At 40.9% G+C, this 23,489-nt stretch overlaps 1 protein-coding gene and 1 non-coding gene across 2 annotated transcripts; one reads left to right on the forward strand and one right to left on the reverse strand.

The window, feature by feature from the left end:
* The first annotated feature begins 2,958 nt into the window (after nucleotides 1–2,958).
* On the forward strand, nucleotides 2,959–3,091 carry LOC134454859 (U8 small nucleolar RNA). The gene has a single exon (XR_010035925.1). It is a non-coding gene; the product is annotated as a U8 small nucleolar RNA (small nucleolar RNA).
* Nucleotides 3,092–5,112: 2,021 nt separating this feature from the next.
* LOC134454447 (tetraspanin-8-like) lies at nucleotides 5,113–22,323 on the reverse strand. The gene is made up of 9 exons (XM_063205442.1): nucleotides 22,070–22,323; nucleotides 16,851–16,916; nucleotides 15,953–16,075; nucleotides 12,969–13,043; nucleotides 12,730–12,822; nucleotides 12,439–12,534; nucleotides 12,028–12,072; nucleotides 9,466–9,549; nucleotides 5,113–8,476 (listed from the first exon to the last, which is right to left on the reverse strand). The coding sequence occupies exons 1-9, from the start codon at nucleotides 22,127–22,129 to the stop codon at nucleotides 8,351–8,353; spliced, it is 768 nt and encodes a 255-aa protein (XP_063061512.1). The 5' UTR covers nucleotides 22,130–22,323; the 3' UTR covers nucleotides 5,113–8,350.
* Nucleotides 22,324–23,489: the final 1,166 nt, after the last annotated feature.

Genomic DNA, 23,489 nt, shown 5'->3' on the forward strand with positions numbered 1-23,489 from the left:
TCTGTATGCCTCACCTCAGTTTTACTATAATGTATGTGTGTGTGTACTTACTATTTAATTTTGTTGTGGATGAGCATGTGCAAAGTATTTATTTTGCTCCTGCAGTGCTCAACACAGCCACAATGTACCAGCCCATAGTAAGCCTGTGATGCCTTAGGGATAGGGAGTATTTTCCACAGTGGTTGCCAACCGGTAGGCCTACATGCTGTGCTGTCAATCCATCAGTTTGATGGACTGGTAAACTATAGGCTACGGAAGAGGTGGGGACCCATGTCTTGAAGGCCGTTTACGGTCCTTGAGGCCCTTTTATTCGGCCCCCGATATAATTTTGAAGTTATGCAGTCCCTGCAATGTTTAAATAAAAAGAAAAGAACAAGAAAGAAAAAAAAACTGAGTGCGATCCATTTCCTAATGTTATGCAGCTCCACATGAAATTTGAAATATTTTGTAAAGGAATCTTAGAACTTACATTTGCAATACAATTGAGCTATATTCAGGGAACCTAGAGAAGGTGGGGTCTGTTTTAAAGGTGGTATTATAGGCCCAAAGTGCATGGGAAATTCCTGGTTTGTGTACGGCCCTCGGAGGACTTTTACGGCCCTTGGATGAATTTGTAGTGGCCCCTCGAATGAAAGAGGTTCCCGACCCCTGGGTTACAGAATCAAGTCAGCCTGGTACAATGTTGCTTCAAAGCATCTAATGTAGGGGGTTGGGATATTTTCCAGTGATTTTGACCTTTGGATGAAAAGATATGCATCCTTGTCTCATTGATATATCTAAGCATTCACTTGTTCTGTCATGAATCTGCATGTGGCGGTGTGACCATCACAAGGGTTGTGGCTTTGCTCTCACTGTCACACCAATGAGCGTGGCTCTTAAGTCTAATGGTCAGGTCAGAGCACATGTTTGGTACCCTGGAGGCCTAGGTTTAAAGTCAAGCGGGGCAACTGTCCTGCCTGTCCATACAAATCGCAGCAAAGTCTTTCTAATTGGGACAAGGAAAGGTCACTCAACCAGACAAAATTGTATGGAAAGCCTCTTTATCCTGCTGATACATGCCCTGTATCCTAGACAATCTTTCTTTTTTCTTCTTTTTTTACCGAGACCACAGAATGAGGAAGTTGTATCACAGTAAATTAAAGAATAAAATGCAAGCAGTGCTCAACCACAGATTTTTTTTTCCTTGGAAGACTAAAAGGGCAGTGGCTCAACTAATGCTGGGACCGTGAAACACCTTGTGAATAGCCATATTGAATAATTATATTGTGTGCTATCGAGCTATCTACATTTCTTCCAGACAGATCTTCTTAACAACATTTTATATATATATTTTTAGGGCCTTTTATGTCTTTATTTGACAGGACAGTCTGAGATGGTGACAGGAACCAAGTGGGACAGAGAGACGGGGTGGGATCGGGAAATGACCCCGGCCGGACTCGAACCGGGGTCCCCCTGGGCAGAGGCGATTCTAGGGTCAGGTGGGGCCCCAAGCGAAAATGCAAAAGAATGGACATTTGAACCAAAATCGCCACTACTGTGGTAAAGTGTGGGCTGTCATTCACTATCTAGGGCAGACATGGGCAAACTCAGGCCCGGGGGCCATATGCGGCCCCCTGAGCCATTTCATGCGGCCCCCAGAGCCTTTACAAGAAAGACAACTTTTAAATCCAAATTCATACGGTCATATTCAACAATGTTAAAATGGATAAAAACATGTGTTTTGCCAATTTAAGATCAGCCAATTACATAGGCTATATCTTAATACATTTAATTGCAGTTATGTCTGTACAATGTACAATTAGAAATACAATTAATGTTAGCATACGCTTTTTCTTATTATTGATATGGGCCAGTTGTCCGCAGACACCTGGCCCTTCGGCCAATATTATAAACCCAATGCGGCCCTTGGGCCAAAATAATTGCCCACCCCTGATCTAGGGGCTTGGTGGCCTGGTGGCAAGATGCGCCTCTGCCCGTGGGCATGCAAGCCCAAATGTGGGGGGCATAGCGCGCTGCTATCTACAAGTCTGTCTACAAGAGGCTGGAGTAAGAGTTGTTGTTGCTGTTTTAACAGGGTGTCAAGTAGCATGCATACATACATACATAAATACAGAAGAAGACACAAAGACATTACACACAACATTGCACATATATTCACCACCAGGCATATAGGCTATTCACAATGCAAATTGTTTTCCCACTCTATGGCTTTATGACTAGAGTTCATCCTCGCTTAGTAGGCCTACTTTTTAAAACTTTTTTAGTTTAGTTAGTTAAGGCTGAGTGTGTTAAGTTTAAACTTTTTAAACTTTTTAAGGCGGCTTTTAGTACCAAGAAAAGCGCTATGTAAAACTGATTCATTATTATTATTATAGTTTTATTATTTTCTACTGTGCGTATGTTTTGGTCGCAGTAGGCCGCCCATTAAAAAAATGCTTGCTCAAATGCCCTGAAAGCATAATAAGGCCATCCATTCCTGGTAAAGTCAAGACTCTTATTTTGACATCTGGCTTTGAGGAACACGTGCTGGGGGACTCTGAACTTTGAATCTACTCGGGCGTGCACTGTAAAGTGCTCGCACATTCAGCAACATTAAGCGGGCAGCAAGCGTGTATAAATAGTACCATAAGTAAACCATTGTGTTTGTTTGTTGGATAATTAGCTTAGTTTCCTATAAATCGTCGAAAAAAACATTATACAATTTCGACCAATGGCACGATTGGGGGCGGGGTATATGACGTAGTTGGGACTACAATCTTAATAAGAAAATAACAATTTCCCGCTCTCCTGCTCGTTGTAACAATGTTTTTGAGCTATATAGATAGTTAACTTAAACTAAATGTCGATATCTAAATGGAAAACGCGCCGTGGAAAGTAAGAGAGAACTACTGCGAACCCACCGTGATTGAAACAACTGTGTACGAAGGTCTGGCTGTTTGCGAGCTCAAAGAATGAATTACATCAGTGAGGTCAATCCTTACCTGTTGTTCTCTCCGGAGAACTGCAGAACGTGATGTTTGGAGTGGGATGAATTCATGATTATTCACTCCCTCCGCGAAGGTCTGCAACACCATCGCGGAACCATTCTGATCTGCTAACTCTGTCGAATGAAAAGGAGTTAATATATGTATATCTTAACAGTAATTATGTTGAGTTTTTGGTGTATCCTGATGTTATACAGTGAGATGTGTTGCAACTTGAAAGTTGCAACAATGTTATAAGTGCAGCGACAGTGTGTTGGCAATGTTGCCATGCCTATTTCCAAATTAGTCAAACTAGACAGGTAGCTTATTTAACTGCAATATAGCCTGCGCTGGGAAACCTATTTTTGTTTTTCAATTTTTTTTTTAAATTTGTTTAGGGGGAAAGCCCCTTGAGATAGGATATCTCGTTTTCGAGGGGGTCCCCAGGACAGTTGTTGATGTGTGGTGTATGGATAAGGTTACCACTTTAAAGCTGCTGATTAATTGAATACTTGTGTTATTTAAACTGTAAGTAAAATAATTTCAAATTACACATTACGTGTCTGAATGCAGTCACTAGAGGGCGCCATCTTACAAATTATTATGAGACGCCTGTTTGGGCCTAAAGTAGTGGCCTACTGTTATACTCACAGACATCATATATGAAGACTAGATACGTCATCGCGTATTTCAAGCGCGTCCGCACAGGTCGGCCATATTAGCGCAGCCTAAACTCTCCACAGACCCTCCGTTACACCTGAAGTAAACGGAAGAGTTGAAACGTTGGGATACTTGAAAATGTATACTGTTGCTTCGCTGAAATATTGACACGTGTTTATAAATGGTAGGGCTCCTTAAAACTTACGTGTAGACTGGGGGAAAACGCCCAGGAGAGTAATAGGCCTATGCTTCCCACTTAACCTATTTGTCCAAAAAAATAGATAGACCTACAGCAAATACACATTTTAACCACGTGCATTACGTTGACGGCATGGATATATTCATTGCATCAAATTATAGACGACAGAGATGACGTACTGGAAGAGAGATGTAGCCTACAGCGCAACAAGTTAATTCTATCTGGATGGCTTTAGCGTCACGACTCATTTTGGACACAAGGTGGAGCTGTCGAAACCAAAGTAGAATGTAGACCACAAGTGAACGTTTATTTGTTATTTTACTGAAAATACAAAAGATTACTTTGTGCATTTGTTTATGGGATCTATTTAATTGCCTGAATAAGCCTACTGAATTATATTATACATGATTTTAGACCTATGAACATTATAATATAATGTAATATAATATAATAATAATGTGAATATGCATCACTATGCAGTATCAACATATACTTTCGTTTGGATTTTTTTTATACTGTATAAAAAACCAACCCTTTCGAAAATCGATATAAATTTGAGGGAATTATGGCCATCTGAAGAGTATACAACACCCAAAACTCACTGCAACTGGTTGAGCCAGAAGGCTGCTTTAACATGGCCGCCATGCGCGGACGTTCGACTTGCATGACGGGAACGCGGTCGACGCATCTAGTCTTCATATATGATGTCTGTGGTTATACTGCCCTACAAAAAAATAAGCACAGTGAGTGACTACATATTAAGCCAAAATTGAGTTTAGACTGAAAATGGTATTAATTACACCCTCTGCATCTTGTGATAAAGCCTTATGGTCCAACGTGTCCAATTTAAGATATTTCTATACCAAATTTGAAGTAACAAATATCCTATACCTACCTATAGCCTACTGTACAAAGCTTTTAGTGGGACTCTTGAGTGAGGGGAAACATACACCAAAAACACAAATATAATGAAATATGTAGGATATGAATACATTCATTGAAGGTAACCTATATGGTAATTGGACCCCCCCCCCCCCCCCACCCCCTCCTTTTTTTCACTGTGGACTGAGTCCCCAAGTCACTGCAGTCCCAGCAGTCTGTAATGTCTGTATGAAGTTTAATGTGACTTTCACCCTGTGAGGCCGTCTTCCATAGTTCAAAAATCCTGTCACATGTTTGTCTGAATTTGTTTTGGTGAATCAAATGGAATGTATGACTATGACAGCAATTTAATAGCCACGTAGGCTACTAGATAAACTATATGATACAAAGAGCAAACAATCTGAGCTATTTATTTTTTAAATATATGTTTTGGGCTTTTTATGCCTTTATTATGACAGGACAGTAGAGAGAAACAGGAAATTGGCGGGGAGAGATAGAGATGGGGAGGGCTCTGCAAATGACCTCAGGCCAAAATCGAACGCGGGTTGCCACGGTAGCAATCTAGTGCCCATTCGAGTGAGTGTCAGCCATGGCTGAGCCAGGCAGGCTTTCTAAAGCTGATCAGGAACCAAACGTGTTTGAGTGTAGTCACTAGGGGGCGCCATCACACAATGTATTATTTGTCTGGTCTGGGCCAAAGATACATGTAGTAGGCCAAGGCTACATGTTCTATTTGGACACCTTTGGGCTATTGTCTTCTGGAGGGTGTGCCCCATCCTCTGAGGGGCATTTTACTGTAACATGACATGACAAAGACTTGAACTGGAAAAGCTCGTGTCTTTTTTTGACCAATTTTTCGCTTTGAAAATGAGGACACTACAGTTAACAAGTTAACAAGACAAGTTAAAAGAGGGAATATGTCGCTAAGCTAGTGAAAGTCAATGGATCCGTGTAGCGTTGTAGCATGCTACACGATTCCATTGACTTTCACTAGCTTAGCGACATGCTCCCTCTTTTAACTTGCTTCAAAGCAAGACAACGGCTTACATGAAAAATAAGACACTTTACCACCTTTATAAACCCTGGCCAATGATTTTAACTGTATTAAGCCCCAAAATAGTGGCAACCCCCCTTTAAACCAGCATCTCAGAAACTCAATACACTTCCGCTCTGAATGTACAAATGGTTTCAAAGTAGGACTATTTGTGAGTGCACCGAGCATTCCAATATGTTATAGGTGATCATCCCCAGTTAAAATGCTCCCAGAGAATTTCTCACAGTGTGACGTATCATGAGCCTACAACATGGGGGGGGGGAATGGGGTTCTCCAAAAGGCCTCCACAACAAAGTAATGTGGGCTATATACATTAGATATTTTAAAACACAATATCACAGGCAGTACATTTCAGAACAACCAGTTGTATTTGAGAAATCCAAAAGTGTACATCACACAACAAAATTCGTTAAATAAAAATGGGGTTGAAAAAGGGTGTAGGCCTACTGTATACTACATTCACCCTGTGGGACATGGCAAAGAAGTGCATTTGAAGCAGACACTGCATACAGTGTACAGTGTTCTATCATGTTTAAAGAACATACAGTACACACTCTGAAGGGTTGATTACATTATTTTGCTTGTCTGCAGGGCCGCTGAAAGCTTTTGCTGGGCCTGGGACAAAGTCATCTGAAATGGCCCCCTAACACATACAATGTAATGGAGACCTGATTCTGGGCCCTCTATCTCCCTGGGCCCGGGACAACATACCCCTTTGTCCCCCCGTGTCGGCGGGCCTGCTTGTCAGTATAATAGGAGTATACAGTATAAACATAATACCATAAGTCTCCATGTCATGTGAGAAGTAGGTCTTACGTGGTAGATTGATATTCATTTGATGTATACACATGTAGTGCATAAACAAAATGTTAATACACAGATCTATGGCACATGTGATGTAATGGCAATTTGTTTGGTGGCAATAATGTCATACATAGGCTGCACCTGAACTTGAACGTCCTGCCAGTGAAACCTGAATCAAGTTATCGAGTAAAGCATTTGTTTATTCTTTCTGATAACAGTGTCATCTACTGTACTTGTCAACTTTCACACTTGGCTTAACATTACATTACATTACAGTTGGCTGATGCTTTTATCCAAAGCGACTTACAAATATTTACTGGGTATATTGGTTACAGTCCCCGTAGCAATGTGAGGTTAGGTGCCTTGCTTAAGGGCACTTCAGCCATGGATAGAGGTGTAGGGAGGACTGGTAAGGGTGGGATTCGAACTTGCAACCCTCTGATCTTGAGGCCACATCCCTAACCACCACTAGGCCATGGCTGTCCCCACCACTAGGCCATGGCTGCCCCCACCACTAGGCCATGGCTGTCCTCGTTGTAAGCTGTTCCTTTACAGTCACAGAACAAAGCTTTGGATGTGGCAAGAGCTCCAGCTCAGAAGGACCCAGCTTTATCATCTGTGGTTTCATGGTATTTGTCAAAAGGGATCTCCACTATGCCAAAATACTGCATTTTAAGCCCCTATTGTCAGATATTTTTGGCCTTGTGAAATTGCATTTGATGAATCAAAGTCAAATATGTCGCATTTGAAGATCATGGTGCTGTACGCTATTCATCTATTATCTATGCACCCTGGAAATATGGAGTGCATTCCAATATGCACACTCCCGTCCTTGTGCTTGTGGCCTCACCCCACCTCCTGGCCTCACCTCCATGGAGAAAACGATAAAGTTTCCCCGCTGTCAGCCTAGCCACAACAATTTTCGGAGGACTGTTCTTCATTCACCATCCCGATTGCAAATGAGGAAATTACATTAGAATTGTGCTTTTGCAAGATATTGAATTAGTTTTCTGTCGTCGGTGACGTCATCATGAGGTCACAAGCAGGCAAGTGAGCAAGGAAGAACGGAAGTCCACATATTGCAATGCACCCATTCTTTTGCTACTTCCTCTCTTGCCTGCAAGATATGGATCAAATTTCAGCTAGAGTTTTACTGCTGTGACACAAAGACGAGACTGTTGAAAAGCAGTACGATGATTCCCCCATTGGCCTATGAAACAAACACACAATTCAAGCTCAATGTAAGAACCGATTTGTTTCCGTTAGACAAGGATAAGACTGTTGTAGTGGGACGCAATAGGCCTATATGTTTCCTCTGGGCTTTCTGAAGACAGAGCCCACTAAGTGGGGGCTGCAACCATCACATCCGTCTGAAACCTCTGGACCCCGCTCACCACCCTCTCAGTGCTGCTGTGATATTGTCAAACATGTATCTGCAAGACGTATTGTTCTGAAATTAGTTTTATATATATATAAAAAATGTACTTTCATAAAAGTCAACCCACAGGATTAGGATAAAGTGGCCTCGTTTACATGAGATATTTAATTCAGAATGAACTCACTTTAATTCTGAATACAGCTCAATCCCGCTTAGAAAATGTCATGTAAACACAATTAAATGATAGATCAAAGTAAACTCGACGGAACTATTTAATTCTGAATTATTAATTCGGAATTAAAAATGTCATGTAAACGTTGCCAGTATGTACAATAGCACTTCAAATAGAAACCAGATGGACTGAACGGGTGGAAGTATAAAAAAATACACTCTATGCGGTATGGTCTGTACTAGGCAGTGGCTTCGAGCTCTGTGTATTTTGAGTCACTCGAATGGGTTGTGAAGGTGACCGGTGGAGTGATTGTCTTCCGTCTCATTTGGCAGAGGATGGCGATGGCCAGTGTCAATCCAAAAGCCTACAGAAAGCAACAACAACACAATCAGCTGATGGTAGATGTAGCATTCTGCAGTCTTGCTGCAACCATTTACTTAGTGAACCTACCCTGATTCACAAACAAATACATTTCTTTTTTTCAGATTTTTTTTGTCTTTTCTGACTATTTGATAGGACAGTGTGAGAGGTGGACAGGAAGCAAATTGGGAGAGAGACAGGAAGGGGTCGACAAAGGACCCGGGCCGGGAATCGAACCTGGGTCAGCCACATGGCAGACGAGTGCCCCACCGGTTGGCCACAGCAGGGGCCACAAGCAAATACAGTTCAGACCAAAAGCGAGCAAATTATAGAAGCAGGTTATGCCTCTTTTCCACTGCCCTTTTCCTGGTAGGCCTACAGCTTGACACAGCATGACTCAGCCGCCACTTTTTGCTTTATGATTGAGCTGTGTGTCATGCCTTTTCGAAAAGCATAAAGTGGCATCCAAGTGGTGCTGTGTCGAGCTGTAGGCATTAGAGGCAATAGAGGTTTGAGTTAGACCTATCTTCTCAACCTGGAACATTGGTAAATGTGTGTCCATTGGTTATCACCACCAGACAATGGCTCATTACTCTGAAGGATAACTTGATTTTAAGATTTTCTGTTCAAGTTGGCCAACTTCTCTTCGCTGCTACCCAATTTGCGACAGTCAAATAACAGTGTCCACTGTGGTCACTTTTGGTGTGAGCACACAGTAGGGAGGTGATGCCCATGTGCTAGCCATGTAATAGGAAAGTGTAGCCTATTTGAAAAGTTTTGTTGCAAAATGGTGTTTAGAGAACATATTTTTAAAGAAATATTTTGAGAACATACACTTTACACCTGTATAAAATGCATTTTGCAGTGCAATGCAATGGAATGCCCAATACAAAAATGTCAATTAGGCCTACCCAAAATGTTCCAAAATGGATATATACCATTTTGCATTGAAACTCTTCATTTGTACTATAACCATCAGAATATCTTACTTACCACAGAAATTACATATGAAAATGACACCCCTGCCAACACTTGGAAAATAATCCTGAAAAGTTCCACCAGGTATGGATAGCAGGTCTGAAAAGAAATTTCATCTCATGAGTGCTTTATCTATTCAGTCAGTTCAGGTTGTGATTCATGTTCAGTTTTACTTCTGTCATATCTGAACTTTATTAACAGCATCCCTGGTTGTGGATAGGCTCTGGCTGCATGCCACAACAACAGGGCTGTCTTTTTTGACATCATGGTCATGTTTATATAGCCTGGGCATCAATCAGTCTGGCAAAAGCCATGAGGAATCTGACTCCGTGGACGATGGGAGATGGTCTGATCTTACTCTATCATTTAAATTAATTGGAGTTCCAAACTCAAATTAAAACCCATATTGTGCTTTTTTAGCATGCCTGTTACGTTATAGCATATATAGTTACCTTAACCAATCAGTAACGGAGCTCGCGGGTGAGTTCTACGTCACCACTCTCAACTGTTTGCTGATTGGCGAAACACTGAGAGAACCGAGCTCGAGGCTTTTGCCAGACTATTGTTGCCTTCACCAGCTCGGGACCTCTTGAGACAGCTGACGACACTGCTCACATGACAATCGAGTTCTGGAGTTTGGCGCATGAACGCCACTGATCCCGGAACAATCGGGATTCATGCGTGTTTTGTTTTGGTTCTCTTTTCTTTTTTTCACCTCACCTTGAGCCTCCACACCCACGACATATAATTTTAGCTGAAGTAAGCTAAATTAAACAGCCAGAGACCAGCATTACTGACATATGTGCATCTGCAATTGAATGACTATTACCTCGTTCAAAAAGTCGAGAATCCCAAGAAAGCCGACCTAAAACCTCGGGAAAGTGGGCGTGAAGATTTGGTGACGCAATGTCAGATCGATAATTATCGAGGTAGATCTCTGGCGGAAGTATAGAACAACGAGTTCCCGACCTATGTTTTGTATGACGACACACGCATCATCAACATGGCGCCCATGCATGGAACTAGCATGTAAACAGTATCAGAAATGCTAAAATATCATCTTGTAATCACTATCAACAACACCAGTTAATGTCATTCAATTGCATATGTACATATGTCAGTGCTGCTGGTATCTGACTGTTTGATTTAGTCTACTTAAGCTAAAATGATATGTCGTGGGTGTGAAGGCTCACGGTGAGGTGAAAAAAAGAAAAGAGAACCAAAACAAAACACGCATGAATCCCGATTGTTCCGGGATCAGTGGCGTTCATGCGCCAACTCCAGAACTCGATTGTCATGTGAGCAGTGTCGTCAGCTGTCTCGAGAGGTCCCGAGCTGGTGAAGGCGCCAATTGACTGGTGTTGTTGATAGTGATTACAAGATGATATTTTAGCATTTGTGATACTGTTTACATGTCAGTTGCATGCATGGGCGCCATGTTGATGATGCGTGTGTCGTCACACAAAACACAAGCTCGGGAACTCGTTCTTCTATACTTCCGCCAGAGATCAACCTCGATAATTATCGATCTGACATTGCGTCACCAAATGTTCACTCCCACTTTCCCGAGGTTTTAGGTCGGCTTTCTGGGGATTCTCGATTTTTTGAACGAGCCATATGTGTGGAGCCAAAATCTTTGGGTGGAGTACAGAGGATGACGTCGCGAGGCTAATGTTTATACCCCAGACAGCTAGTTTTAGAGGTGACTGGGCTCTCTCCAGTGGTGGAACAATTGCACACAGGGGCCCAGGCCAAACCACCTATAGGGCCCCTTCATACAGCCTGCCAAGGTCACAATAACGGTACATGCACACCAAGATATTCGTGTTCGCTTATCGTGTCCGGGAGCATTGCGAATCCGAGAGGTTCGCGGGCTGCCTTTCACACTGCACAGTCAGCGTCCACGGTCTATCCGCGGGCAGCAGCCATTCATTTTCAATGGAAGCCGCTCATTGAACGCAGACGTTGCGCAGGAAAATAGACTCGAGTTCTATTTTCAAGGAGCATCGCGGACATGTCCGGTCGGGATGGACATGCGCCGTGCTTACACTGCGCTCCTGTGTGCAAGGCATGATCTGTTTAATTGTATTCTCACCATTTCGGACTGATACCGGACACGTTCAGTGGATGTTAAGTGGATGAGCGCGCTGTCGGTGTGTATGCACCCTAAGGCCCCCAACACCAATACAGGAGGGCCCTGGGCATTTATTCTTAAATGGGTTAACACTCTTGGCTGTATGTACAATTCACTTGCTATATGTTTTATGTGTTCATTTTATGTGTTCGTATTGTTGGTTCATTGTCTGTAATGTTGTGCTTGCTTAACTTAATAGTTCAGGCCTCTTAGCAAAGAGATCCGGCGACATTTGTACAGGCTGGTCTCTTGGCATGTGAGGCGCCTTCTTGTTCAGTATCCAATATTAATAAAGATGACTCAGACCAAGGAGTCTTAAAGTGAGAAGTTTTCAGCATTCTCTTTTGATTTGATGCAACCACTGCAGCACATTGAATGGGAGATGTGCTGGCAACACCTGGATGCATGTGTGTGTAACTGAGGTGCCAGAACTGTGAGCTTACCTGATCATAGACAGACACTTTCTCCTGTCCTATGGTCACATCAACCTGCACAGGTGAGAGGAGTTCAGAAATGCAAGTGAGACATTGTGATTTGTGAACCATGATAGATGTTTTCTACTGTAGAACAGTGATGGAAACATTTATCTGTGAAGCCACCCATTTTGTTTTCTGCCAACAAAATGGCTGGACAACATACATAATCATTTTCAGTTTACAGCCACAATGCCATTCAATAAGTGCGACGAAATCAACCCAAGTGTGAGTGTGGATGAGTGTGACCTGAGTGTTATCTGAATCGACACGGCAAGGTTAGGTGAAACATGAAGGGTTGAATAGAATAGAATAGAATAGAATAGAATAGAATAGAAGTCTGAAATGCATCACTTGTATAGAACCCTTTGGGCTACTCACACATTGTGTAGTAGATTCAGGTGCACTGCAGATACAGGACTTTGGTATGGAATCACCCCAATCAGAATGTCCATTTTCGAAACCACAACACTGGAACTATTAACACAGACATATGTTGAAAACACCACAATAAATGTTCTCTCTTGTGACACATAAAATAGCAGTAGAGAAATGCTGAGTATTAGAATCAGTATTTCCTTATGTAGGTTGTGTTGGTTTTTTTGCCAAAACTATTGTCAGCTCTGACAAAGGACTCAGAAATTCCAGTGTGACGAGGTAGAGAAGGCTTACCATGGTTTGATACTCTTCAAAATCTTGCCTTGTCTGCTCACTTGCGTCTTTCAGTGGTGTTTCATCAAATGCCTCGGAGAGAAATACTTCTGTCTAAGAGTGAGAGTTGAAGTTTCAGAAAGGCGTGTAGGCCTACAGTGTATGTAATCCTCAAGCACAAAATACAAAATACAATACTTGTAATTCACTTCAGAACAATTACAAAGTAATATTTTTGTGCTGATTTGTTTTGTACATACATGATCTGCTGCAACAGCGGATGGGATTCCGACCACAAGAAACAGCAGTGTCACCACACACATGCCAACACAAAACTGTAAATGAATTTGAAAAATTTGACTTCATAATACTAGTATTGGTACAGCAACTACTTTAATAATAATGCAGTTACTACATTCAGCACCACAATCATTAGGACTACTAGGACAAGTAATACATGAAGTAATCACTAATTACAACACAGGGCCGGCCCGAGGTATAAGCGAACTATGCAATGCTAAGTTAAGCACTTTGAGTTGCATCCCTTGTATGATATAGTGCTATACAAATACAATTATTATTATTATTATTATTATTATTATTATTATTATTATTCATTATAATTATTATTATTCATTATAATTATTAATAATGTAATATAACTGTATACAACTTTGGGAGATGTAAATTAATGGTCCGGTCATTTTTTTGACCGAAACACCATGAATGTAACAAGTTGGTGTATCTTCCACAGTTCTTTAGGAATTTCATTATATTTTTTTGACCATTTGAATAGGTTAGCTGGAGGATATCATGAAGTGTCATTTCACTGATTCTTGAAAGTTTGGCAAAAACATGTCCCTGCAGTAAAATATTAATTCTGTTGAAAATAAACTAAATTTTCACAAACAAAATGAACCCAGGTAATGGCCAAGGGGTCTGTCACACAAATACACGGTTGTTTGAAATATTTAAGTGTAATTTTATTACTTTTCATGGCTATAAACCTGTCCACACCCTGTAAAAACGCCTGTCACAAGGACTGGCATCATCATTTCAATTGACTTAAAACACAAAAATCACTAACAGAATTGAACAATATCACCATGATGTGGAAGACCATATTAAAGTGGTTCTACAGATGTGCACATAGTGGATGTAAAACAATATTTACTATTATTTACTGATTGCTCAAAATGTGTCCAGCATATTGGTCACCACCTTCAGATTTTTTCTAAAAGACAATAAAATCAGGTATGCACAAGGTCATTTTCATTACTGAGGACCCCTTTTCAAACCTTTAGCTCTACTGCCTACTTCACCATCACTGAAGCTCCTGTAAGTTTATTATTTTGTCCTCAATTTGTTAATTTGTTTGGACACTGGTACTGTCCCAACCATAAACTGTCAACACCGTCGGGGGTTTTAATAGTATTGTATTACATTAATGTTAATAAATATATTTTTTTTCAGAAAAGGTATGAAGCACCCAAGAAACAGAGCGAAAATGAAATGGCTAATGTGAACAAACAATGCATAATATTTAAAAGAGTGTTTTTTCGTCTCACACCGTCAGATGTCACCACCGTCAGATTTTGTTCTGCTCATCATGTTGTTCCATATTTTACCAAATTGTGCTGGTTAATGAAACATTACTAGGCATGTTAGTAATAATTGTGATCCAAAATGATACTCTAGCCACCACTGAGGTGCATTTGGAGGTTTTTTTGTCAGAAAACCTGACGGTGGTGACAGCTGATGGAGTTCACCAAAAAACACATGTTTTACGTGTTTTTGACATGTTTTAAGAATATGCATACAATAAGTATCTACAGTTATGTTGAATTGTTAAAGTAATTCACTTTAATACAGTAAACATGTGTTTTTACTTCTAATTCTGTCTGCCGCTGTTGACAAAACAAGAAAGAGCCCATTTTATGAAAAATGTTAAACATGGGGAGCTTGGCCAATGCATTCACTGCACAGCCAAGACCTACATCTATGATAATACACCTCTATATTTTGGATTTGAACAACTTAAAAGCTGTTTTTACCACATTTTCAACAACCAGTGGCTTACATCCTAGATAATCTAACTAATGAAGTAAAAACACATGCTCAAACTGCGCACACACAAAAATAAAGTGTTTATGCAAGATGCCATTGACTTGAGAGGGCTATTTATTTTGCTAAATGCAGGTACTAATTAGGCCACTTTCACCACTCTCAGATTACTGTCACCACCGTCAGTTCTTAAGTCACCACCGTAAGAAGGAGTTTTGGACATTTTAAAGGAATGTGCTTACAACATTTTCCTTAGGAGTTGTTGAAATATCAAAGTAATAGCCAATTTAAGCCTACACGAATATTTGTGAAATTACAAAAAATTGTTTGTTGTATTTAGGCGTTAAGTAAGCATCGTATGACGATACATATTTTAAAATTGGAACACATGAAACAGTATTAAAATAGAACAAAAGTGAATTGTCAACATTTAAAGGCATATGTGTGAACCAAAAAATACACATAATCACTTAAAAACTCTAGATACATATGCAACCAAATCAATACAATTTTAATAACTTTTAATTGTGTCTGACGGTGTTGACAAAAAACAAGGTATGATCGGAGAAAAGCCTGATTTCTGAAAAAAATACATAATGGGGAGATTGGCCTTGTGCATTTCTGAAAAGCCAAGACCTTAGTCTACGAGGATATACCATATAATTTTGTAATTCACTTTGTTTTTTTCTGTCAACATTACAACCTGTTTTAGCCACTTTCTCAAGAATCAATGATTTGTGTATGATGAAAAATAGAGAAGCTATTTAAGAATGAAGTTTCAAAACGGTCATTTTTGACCGTAACACAATTGGGTTCACTGTACAAACCCTACAACAAATGCAGAACATAACAAAGAATAATAGTTTTGAAGTGAAACTAAGATATTGTGATAAATGGCTTTCTGAGAAATTTTGCCCCAAGAAGTGCAGTGCATAATGGGTACACGATTACAGGCAGCCTACCTACTGTATGTCCTTAGCTCCTACCCCTCACTTGTGCAAGTAAATGAAGCTTATGAAGCATCTGATGATGAGTAGGTGGTGGTAGGGGCCCCCGGATGAACTTTTGCTTAAGGCCCCATAAAGGCTTGGGCCGGCCCTGTTACAACATCAGCAGCAACAACAACAACAATGACAGTTATGAGAAGAAATAGAAAAAATAATTAGATTAAATGGCCTACCACAATCAGTGCCCATTGCTTCTGCTTCATGACACCGTAAAGTGCCATGGCAGCCAGAGTCATTATGCCTATTCCAATGGCATACATCACCGAGAAGGTTTGAAGCCCAAAGAAGGCATCATTCTGGAGGGAAAATGTTCAAAGAACATGAGACTTCTACGTTTCCTTTCAGGAACTCACAAAAATGTTGGCTTCTAATGTGATGTGCTCAATTGTGTACACTGTAGGCTATATTTGAAAAGCATTCACATCCATTTAAAGGAGCACTGTGTAAGATGGTGGCCAGTGTAGGTAGGGCAAATATGCTGCTTATTGAAACTGTGCTGCTTATTGCCAAATTTAATCTTTTCATGAATATTTACCAAATAATGAACTAATATTTACTAGTATGACTATGACCATAGTGAGTTTTGCAGCTATAAAATATCCCTCTTTCATGTAGGAAATGTGTTTTTTTCTAGTCATAATGAATATTGTGATTTTGATGGTGGTGGTAAGCATTCATGGAAAAGGTAACATTTCTGAATGGGCAGCATGAATTCTGAAAATAAACTACTAAAATATTACACTGTGCACCGTTAAGAACAAATTCTCGTTGCTGGACTACAAACTCCAAACAAGAAATAAAAGTAAGCAGTTACAAGGCTCCTCTTCATTTCTTTTTAATGAGGTTTCTGGCCTTTGTTTCTGGCTTCATCAGATATGATGGATATGATAATCATATCTTATGACGTGTGCAGGCCCGGAAACCGCATTAAAAAGAAATTAAGGGGAGCTCTGGTCTCGTGGACCTCAATTTCTGTTTTTTTTTTTACTCATTTTGAAAGTTAGAAAAAAACATGCACACACAACTTACAGTAAGTTAATTGCAACAGTATGTGGCACAGTAGCAGCTTACCTTTGGGTCGCCGTGATAAGCCCCATGGAAAAATAACGATAGGACCAGCCAGATAGTGCCAAGGACCTGTTAGGAGGAGATCATATTTGGTCATTTCATGGACAGTCAGTGTACAAGGAAGTCTCACAATTGGATGTGGATAGTGTTGGACATGTAACTGACATTTTGTGAATGCACAGTCAGAGATAAACATTTTTCTAACAGAAAGTCAATTGTCAAAATATCATGCTGACAACAAAGCATACAAAACTGCAGATAATAATACTAATAATACTAATAATACTAATATTTCCTGTTTTAGCACAATTCAGTTATAGCCTATTTAGATGCAAGTTATATTACAATCCCACAACACCCTTTTTGTATTTATTTTTATACTTTTTTTAAAACATTATTTTTGCTTCTTTGTTGAAGATATGCCCTTGTTGGAAAGCAAATACTCAAGTGCCACCAGGTTGTCAAATCTTTAACGTGGTATCATGACAGTTGTCCTTTTTTCATCAGAGGACTAACAGAAAGATCTTCCCTGAGAGGGAGGTCAGTGTGAGTAGCAACAGCTGTAAAGGCATCAAAATGTGGAATGTCAGTAATGACCAGTAATGACCAGGTCCAAAGCCTGAAATGTAAAGGTGTGAGGCTGGGAAGTGAGAGGGTACAACAGGGGAGGAAGATGTTAATCAAACTGACCGAAAAAAAATATGTTGACAAGCAAATAATAGAAATACAGGGAAATGAAATAACCGGTAGGCCTATTTTATTTTTGAAAGTGAAGTGAAAGCCCCACTGGGAAACTCCATTGTGGTTGTTGCACCACAGAACACCTCACCACAATATACAGGGCACACAACAAAACTGCAGCTATCCCTCACCCTAACAAGGAGGGTGCCCATGAAATGCATCAAGGGAGCAGTGTGGGGGGACAGTACCATCACCATGACAACATTGTGAGAGAACCTTCAGGTGCACCATGGGGAACCTAAACATTCTCTGAGGAAACGAAAGCTCTGAGAAGAACCACAAGGTTCCTCAGAAAACCTTTTTGGGTTTCCCCCCACATTGGCAACGGAAGGTTTCCTCAAATAACCTGTGGGTTCTTAATTCTCTGAGAAGCTTTCAAGAAAATGTTGGGGTTCTTCCAAGAAACTTTCTCACGCATACATTTACTTCCTCTGAAAATCTGTTAGGCTCCTCTGAAAAGTTCTTCTGGGATCTTTTGAATTGTTACAGTGTGGGGGAGAGCAACTTAAGCCCAACCGGGAAACTCCAACTGCTATTGTCATTGTGACACAGCACACAAGAAAGTTGCATTTATGCCTCACCCGTGCAAGGAGGCAGGCCCCAATGGCGCCGCAAGGTGGGACGGTACCATGCTCAGTCATGGAGGAGGATGGGGAGAGCACTGGTTAATTACTCCCCCCACCAAGTCTGACGCCCATGACTGCCCTTATTAATCATACTGATTTATATACTGTTGTAATAAAGTGGTGTGTCCTACCACCAACATACTGTAGTGTTTTGTGTCACTGAAGTCAGTTATATTTACTGCATTCAGATGAATGGTGTCATCGCACAGCATTCACCATCTTATTCTGATTTTTGAAGCACGGGACAATCTTCACACCAGTCGGTCAGAGGCTTGGTCATTACAATGAGGATAAGCGCAGGGATGTTCAAATAAATATCAAAGATGTAGTTCACATCACATTACACATATCATGTCATTTAGTTGGTAGGTGGGTGTATATAAATTATGCATGCAGTGAATCTCAAATGTACACAAATCTAGCATGGTATGGAGAGCACACTGACCTCGTACATCAGTATACATGTCAGGATGTTTTGAAAACGCAGCTTCATATCCTCAAGATAAGGGTAGCAGCAGTGACAGAGATCTCACTCGAGCACTAACTCTCTCTCTCTCTCTCTCTCTCTCTCTCTCTCTCTCTCTCTCTCTCTCTCTCTCTCTCTCTATCTCATTAAAGTACAAATGTTTTATCTTCCATGGTGAGTAAAAGGAAAGTGCGTGTAGGCCTACACTTCACCCTCATGGTAAATTAATCCATTAATAATAGCAACATTATGTTTCTTTCATACATTCTGAAAAAGTAAAACATTTCTTGGAAAGTTGCATGGAACATACTCTCAGAATGGCGGACAAGATTGCTCTGGACCCTTTGCATGTGCTACACCAGGAGTATGAGCTCCTTCCTTCTGGAAGACATTTCAGAATGCCATGCTGTCGAAAAATTAAATAGGCCTATTAACACTCTTTTCTCCCTCATTCTATAGTGTTGCTTAATAAAAGGGGAGAACAGTAGACAATTTGTAGACAAGTTGTAACTTAATTAGCAACTAATAAACTCTTTTTAAGTAACTTTTAGAAACTTCTTTTTATTAACTAAACTTAGTAACTTAACTAGTTACTTTATTTTTTTTATTGGACTGTGATGCCCTAACAGCTTATGGACCTAGATGACTAGACTCTATAGGCCATGTTGTGTTTTGTGTGTCTTTAATGGGCATTTACATGTGGATTGTGGAGAAGTGTCATGCAACACAAATGTCTGTGCAAACAGACAGTAAAAGTTTATCTTAGCTTATCTTATCTTATCTTATCTTATCTTATCTTATCTTATCTTATCTTATCTTATCTTATCTTATCTTATCTTAATAGTTCCCTCTAGACCTTTCCACTTTGCCGCTGTGGAGGAACCACCAAACATCATCTGAGGGGCTTAACAGTTCCCCGAAGAACCTATAGGCCTAAATGGAGTGCTCTAGTTCTAGTGTGTTAGTTCTGTTCAGGCCAGGGTAGTCAAGAGCTGCTGCCTATTATGTATCTCGGGTGTTCCAGTGAAAGTGAAAGCCTAACTGGGAAACTGGCAATAGTCATTGTGATACAGCACACAAGTGAACACTGCACACAACGAAAGTGCAGTTATGCCTCACCCGTGCAAGGGGGCAGCCCCCAATGGCACCCAAAAGGGAGCAGTGCAGCATGACGTTACCATGCTCAGGGTACCTCAGTGATAGAGGAGGATGGAGGAGAGCACTGGTTTATTACTCACCCCACCAACCTGGCGGGCCGGGAGTCGAACCGGCAACCTTTGGGCTACAAGTCTGATGCCCTAAACGCTTACCCATGAATGCCCAGTAGATCATTCTAGATCAGCGAATCAATGCCCCTCACAACTCATTGGTCAGTTTCCAATTTTTATTCCAACTCTTGGCTGTTCGCTTCTTTGCAACCCACCACCTCCCCAACTCCACCTTGTCGTGTATCACATGGCATGGGTTACTCCTTGTCACGTTGCTTGCTCCGTTCATGGGGGGAATTGTTTGTTCTCCTAATCTGAAATGGGGTGAGCATTCCTACACTGCTGCTGTCCCCTGAATACCTCTCCTTTGTGCTCCTGTAAATCCAGGGGCTCCTCTGAGCAGAGCCATACCGCCAAATATAACGAATTACTATTTAGTAAAGTAATTGTATTTTGCAATTGCATTGTGTTTCTTCACTGTAAAATGGTCCTGACACAAATTAAATGGAAGCACCTTGTGGATTTCTTGAAGGTCTCAGAATCCAGAAACCCAAAGGTCCTTTGAGTAACCTTCAGTGCCATTGTTGGAATATCGCTAAAAAGGTTCTAACTTGGAGTTTTCCCCCAGAACCTTTAGGTTCTTCTGGGAACTTTTAGGCAGAGCAGACTCCATCAATAGGCCGAATAGGCAATTGCCCAATGCCCTACCAAAATCTCCTCAATATCGCCATAGTAAATACCAGCAAAAAAAAAAAAAAAAAAACTCAAAACGGCTCCATTTTCCATCACTACTGCTCCTTTTAGGGTTCCTCAAATAATGTTTCCCCATGTTGTTGTGGGCCTTAAAAGTCAGAGAATGCATGCACATTAGTAGCAGGTGCTGGACCAAACAAAATATCATTGAAAGGAAAATATAGGTCCGCAACACTGTTTGATGCTCCCTAACAAAATGGAAAGGCCGCCACATTATTATAGTGTGCCCTGCCATACCAGAGCCCAACATTCTCCAATGGGAGTACTGTACTCTCTGACAGTGTAAGCCAATTTTATGTTTATAAGGTAGGCAGTCATGTGGGGAGAGCAGGAGCACTCTTCACCCTGCAACTGTTTATACGATGGACTCAGAGTGGCTTCTATGGGCTGACAAATTATAAACTTAAAATGCCAGTGCAGTGGCACAAATGAAATCACATTTCTGACTTGCTGTTAACGTTTAGCGCGATCAACTGACTTGGCATTTCGATGGTTGCCATGTGACTTCTGAGCAGGCATATTTTCAGTTTATTAAACGTCAGAAGGCAGCCAAGCCAACCATTGTTTTCCACTGAGTGTGACAACACAATACTGGCTTTTTTTCTTTGTGGGGTGTGCAATTTTTATCATACTGGTAGAGAGATTTTACATGTCATAGGCCTGCATACTTTTGGTGAAAGGTGATGTTTTTGAAAACATCTCTTCAAGACCGAGAACTGACAGTCACATGGCCATTTGTTCACAAGTCATTATTGATCTGTTGTTTCCACAATGTAGGAACTACTGCTGTGAAACCTCAAGGTGGATATGAGGCAACAAATAAGTGGAATGGCAGGAATAGGCTAAAGGACAATGTTTTTGTAACAGATGTCCAATTGACCATCTGCCAACCTCTTTAGTGTCACTGTGTTTACAAAATGACAGAATCAGCTGTTCAGCATTACAGCCAGTCGTCTCTGACGTACTGTATAAATGAGCAATGTATCCAAGCAATATTTTCCATTCCTGTTCGAGCATCAACTAAAATCAGAGATATGACTTCAAGGACTGAATTTAGAGCAAGACTTTATTTGTCAGATACAGGTTTCAATTTCATTACAACAACAGAGCGAGAGAGAGAGAGAGAGAGAGAGAGAGAGAGAGAGAGAGAGAGAGAGAGAGAGAGAGAGAGAGAGAGAGAGAGAGAGAGAGAGAGAGAGAGAGAGAGAGAGAGAGAGAGCACTGCTTTTGGAACTGGGGCTCAGCTTGCATTCTATTGACACCTGTTGTCAGCCAAAAATGTGCTATGTGTATTCAGGCTAATCCAAAAATGTGAATTCCCATGTTTCCCCCTATTTGTAGTGCACAATGACACCAAGTTGTGGCTACAATCATCAACAACCTGCACTTATCAACAATATATTTGATAAAAACAAAAACACGACTTACCCCAATAATCACATCCACAACAATGAAAGCCTTCTTCAAGTTGCTGTTGATTGGTGCCATAGTCCACAACTGCACTGCAGATGAGATATATCAGCCAATAAACTCCAGCTGTGGCCAAACAAATCTTGGCCAAAAAATGCTACTCCACAAGCGAAGACCTCTGCCGAGCAATATGCATGTAAGTGTGTATGTAAATAAGTGAGTCTTTTCCGTCACGCTGTTAGAGAGAATTCTCCTTGCACGCTTGATCAGTGTGCTGCACTTCCCTGTTATATATATCTAGGGCCGAGAAAATGTGTGGAATCAGATTACAAGGGGAGGGCTGAGCCTTGGAGATCATCATCTATGCATGTGGGGGAGGGGGGTGGGCAGTGGGGAATGTTGGCATTTCTGAGGGTCCTCCTCATTGTATTTAAAGCAATGAGCAGCTACCATTAACAAAGTACAGTAATCACATTTAAAAAAACATTTCAGATTACCACTGTCAAGTTGGTGAAGGTAATGGCTGTTGACACAGATTTACTCACAGATGTATGTGTAATTGTGGTTTGAGGATGACTCATAAAATATCTGAATGTTCAACGATTTTTGATGGAAAAATGTTCACAGTTCTCAAGGCTCTAAGGTTCATAGCTGAGTGTTCTGACCTTGGCTTGTGGATGGTGTGGTAGCCTTAAGCAGTCCGCGGATACTTCCACTGTTATAGAGAAACAACAACAGATATGTTTTACAGTGATACAGAAAGATAACTTAAGTTGTGATAGGCCACTGCTCATTTGTTTAGAAGGTGCAGGATTCAGTTGAAATTTCTGTATAAAAAGGAGACAATCCGCACACTTCAGATCTTTTTTTGCGCAAAGAAGCTTTACTTGACTTGCAAGCTTTCGGTCCTTAGACCTTCGAAAGTCTAAGGACCGAAAGCTTGCAAGTCAAGTAAAGCTTCTTTGCACAAAAAAGACCTGAAGTGTGCGGATTGTCTCCTTTTTATACTGTGATACAGAAACAAATGGCAACACTCTATCTCTTTGCTCCAAGGTCGCAAATTCTTAGCATGGTTTAGTATTTACAGTGTAAGTTTGCTCGTCCATGGTGCATACTGAGGCACATGATAACAAAAGTTGTAAATAGAAAGAGATGTGTTATTGTAAGTAAAATGAAGTGTGACAAGGGATGTGCTGCATGTGTAAGCATGAATGTGTTAGTATCTAAGGTGTGTGTGTGTGTGTGTGTGTGTGTGTGTGTGTGTGTGTGTGTGTGTGTGTGTGTGTGTGTGTGTGTGTGTGTGTGTGTGTGTGTGTGTGTGTGTGTGTAAAAAAAATGGAAAAGCAGTTCCCATGAGAGGCAGTTGGTAACCACTAAGCCCAGCTTAAGGTGTGTGTGTGTGTGTGTGTGTGTGTGTGTGTGTGTGTGTGTGTGTGTG

The sequence above is a fragment of the Engraulis encrasicolus genome, chromosome 8, assembly GCF_034702125.1.
Source record: "Engraulis encrasicolus isolate BLACKSEA-1 chromosome 8, IST_EnEncr_1.0, whole genome shotgun sequence".
In the NCBI taxonomy this organism is placed as follows: domain Eukaryota; kingdom Metazoa; phylum Chordata; class Actinopteri; order Clupeiformes; family Engraulidae; genus Engraulis; species Engraulis encrasicolus.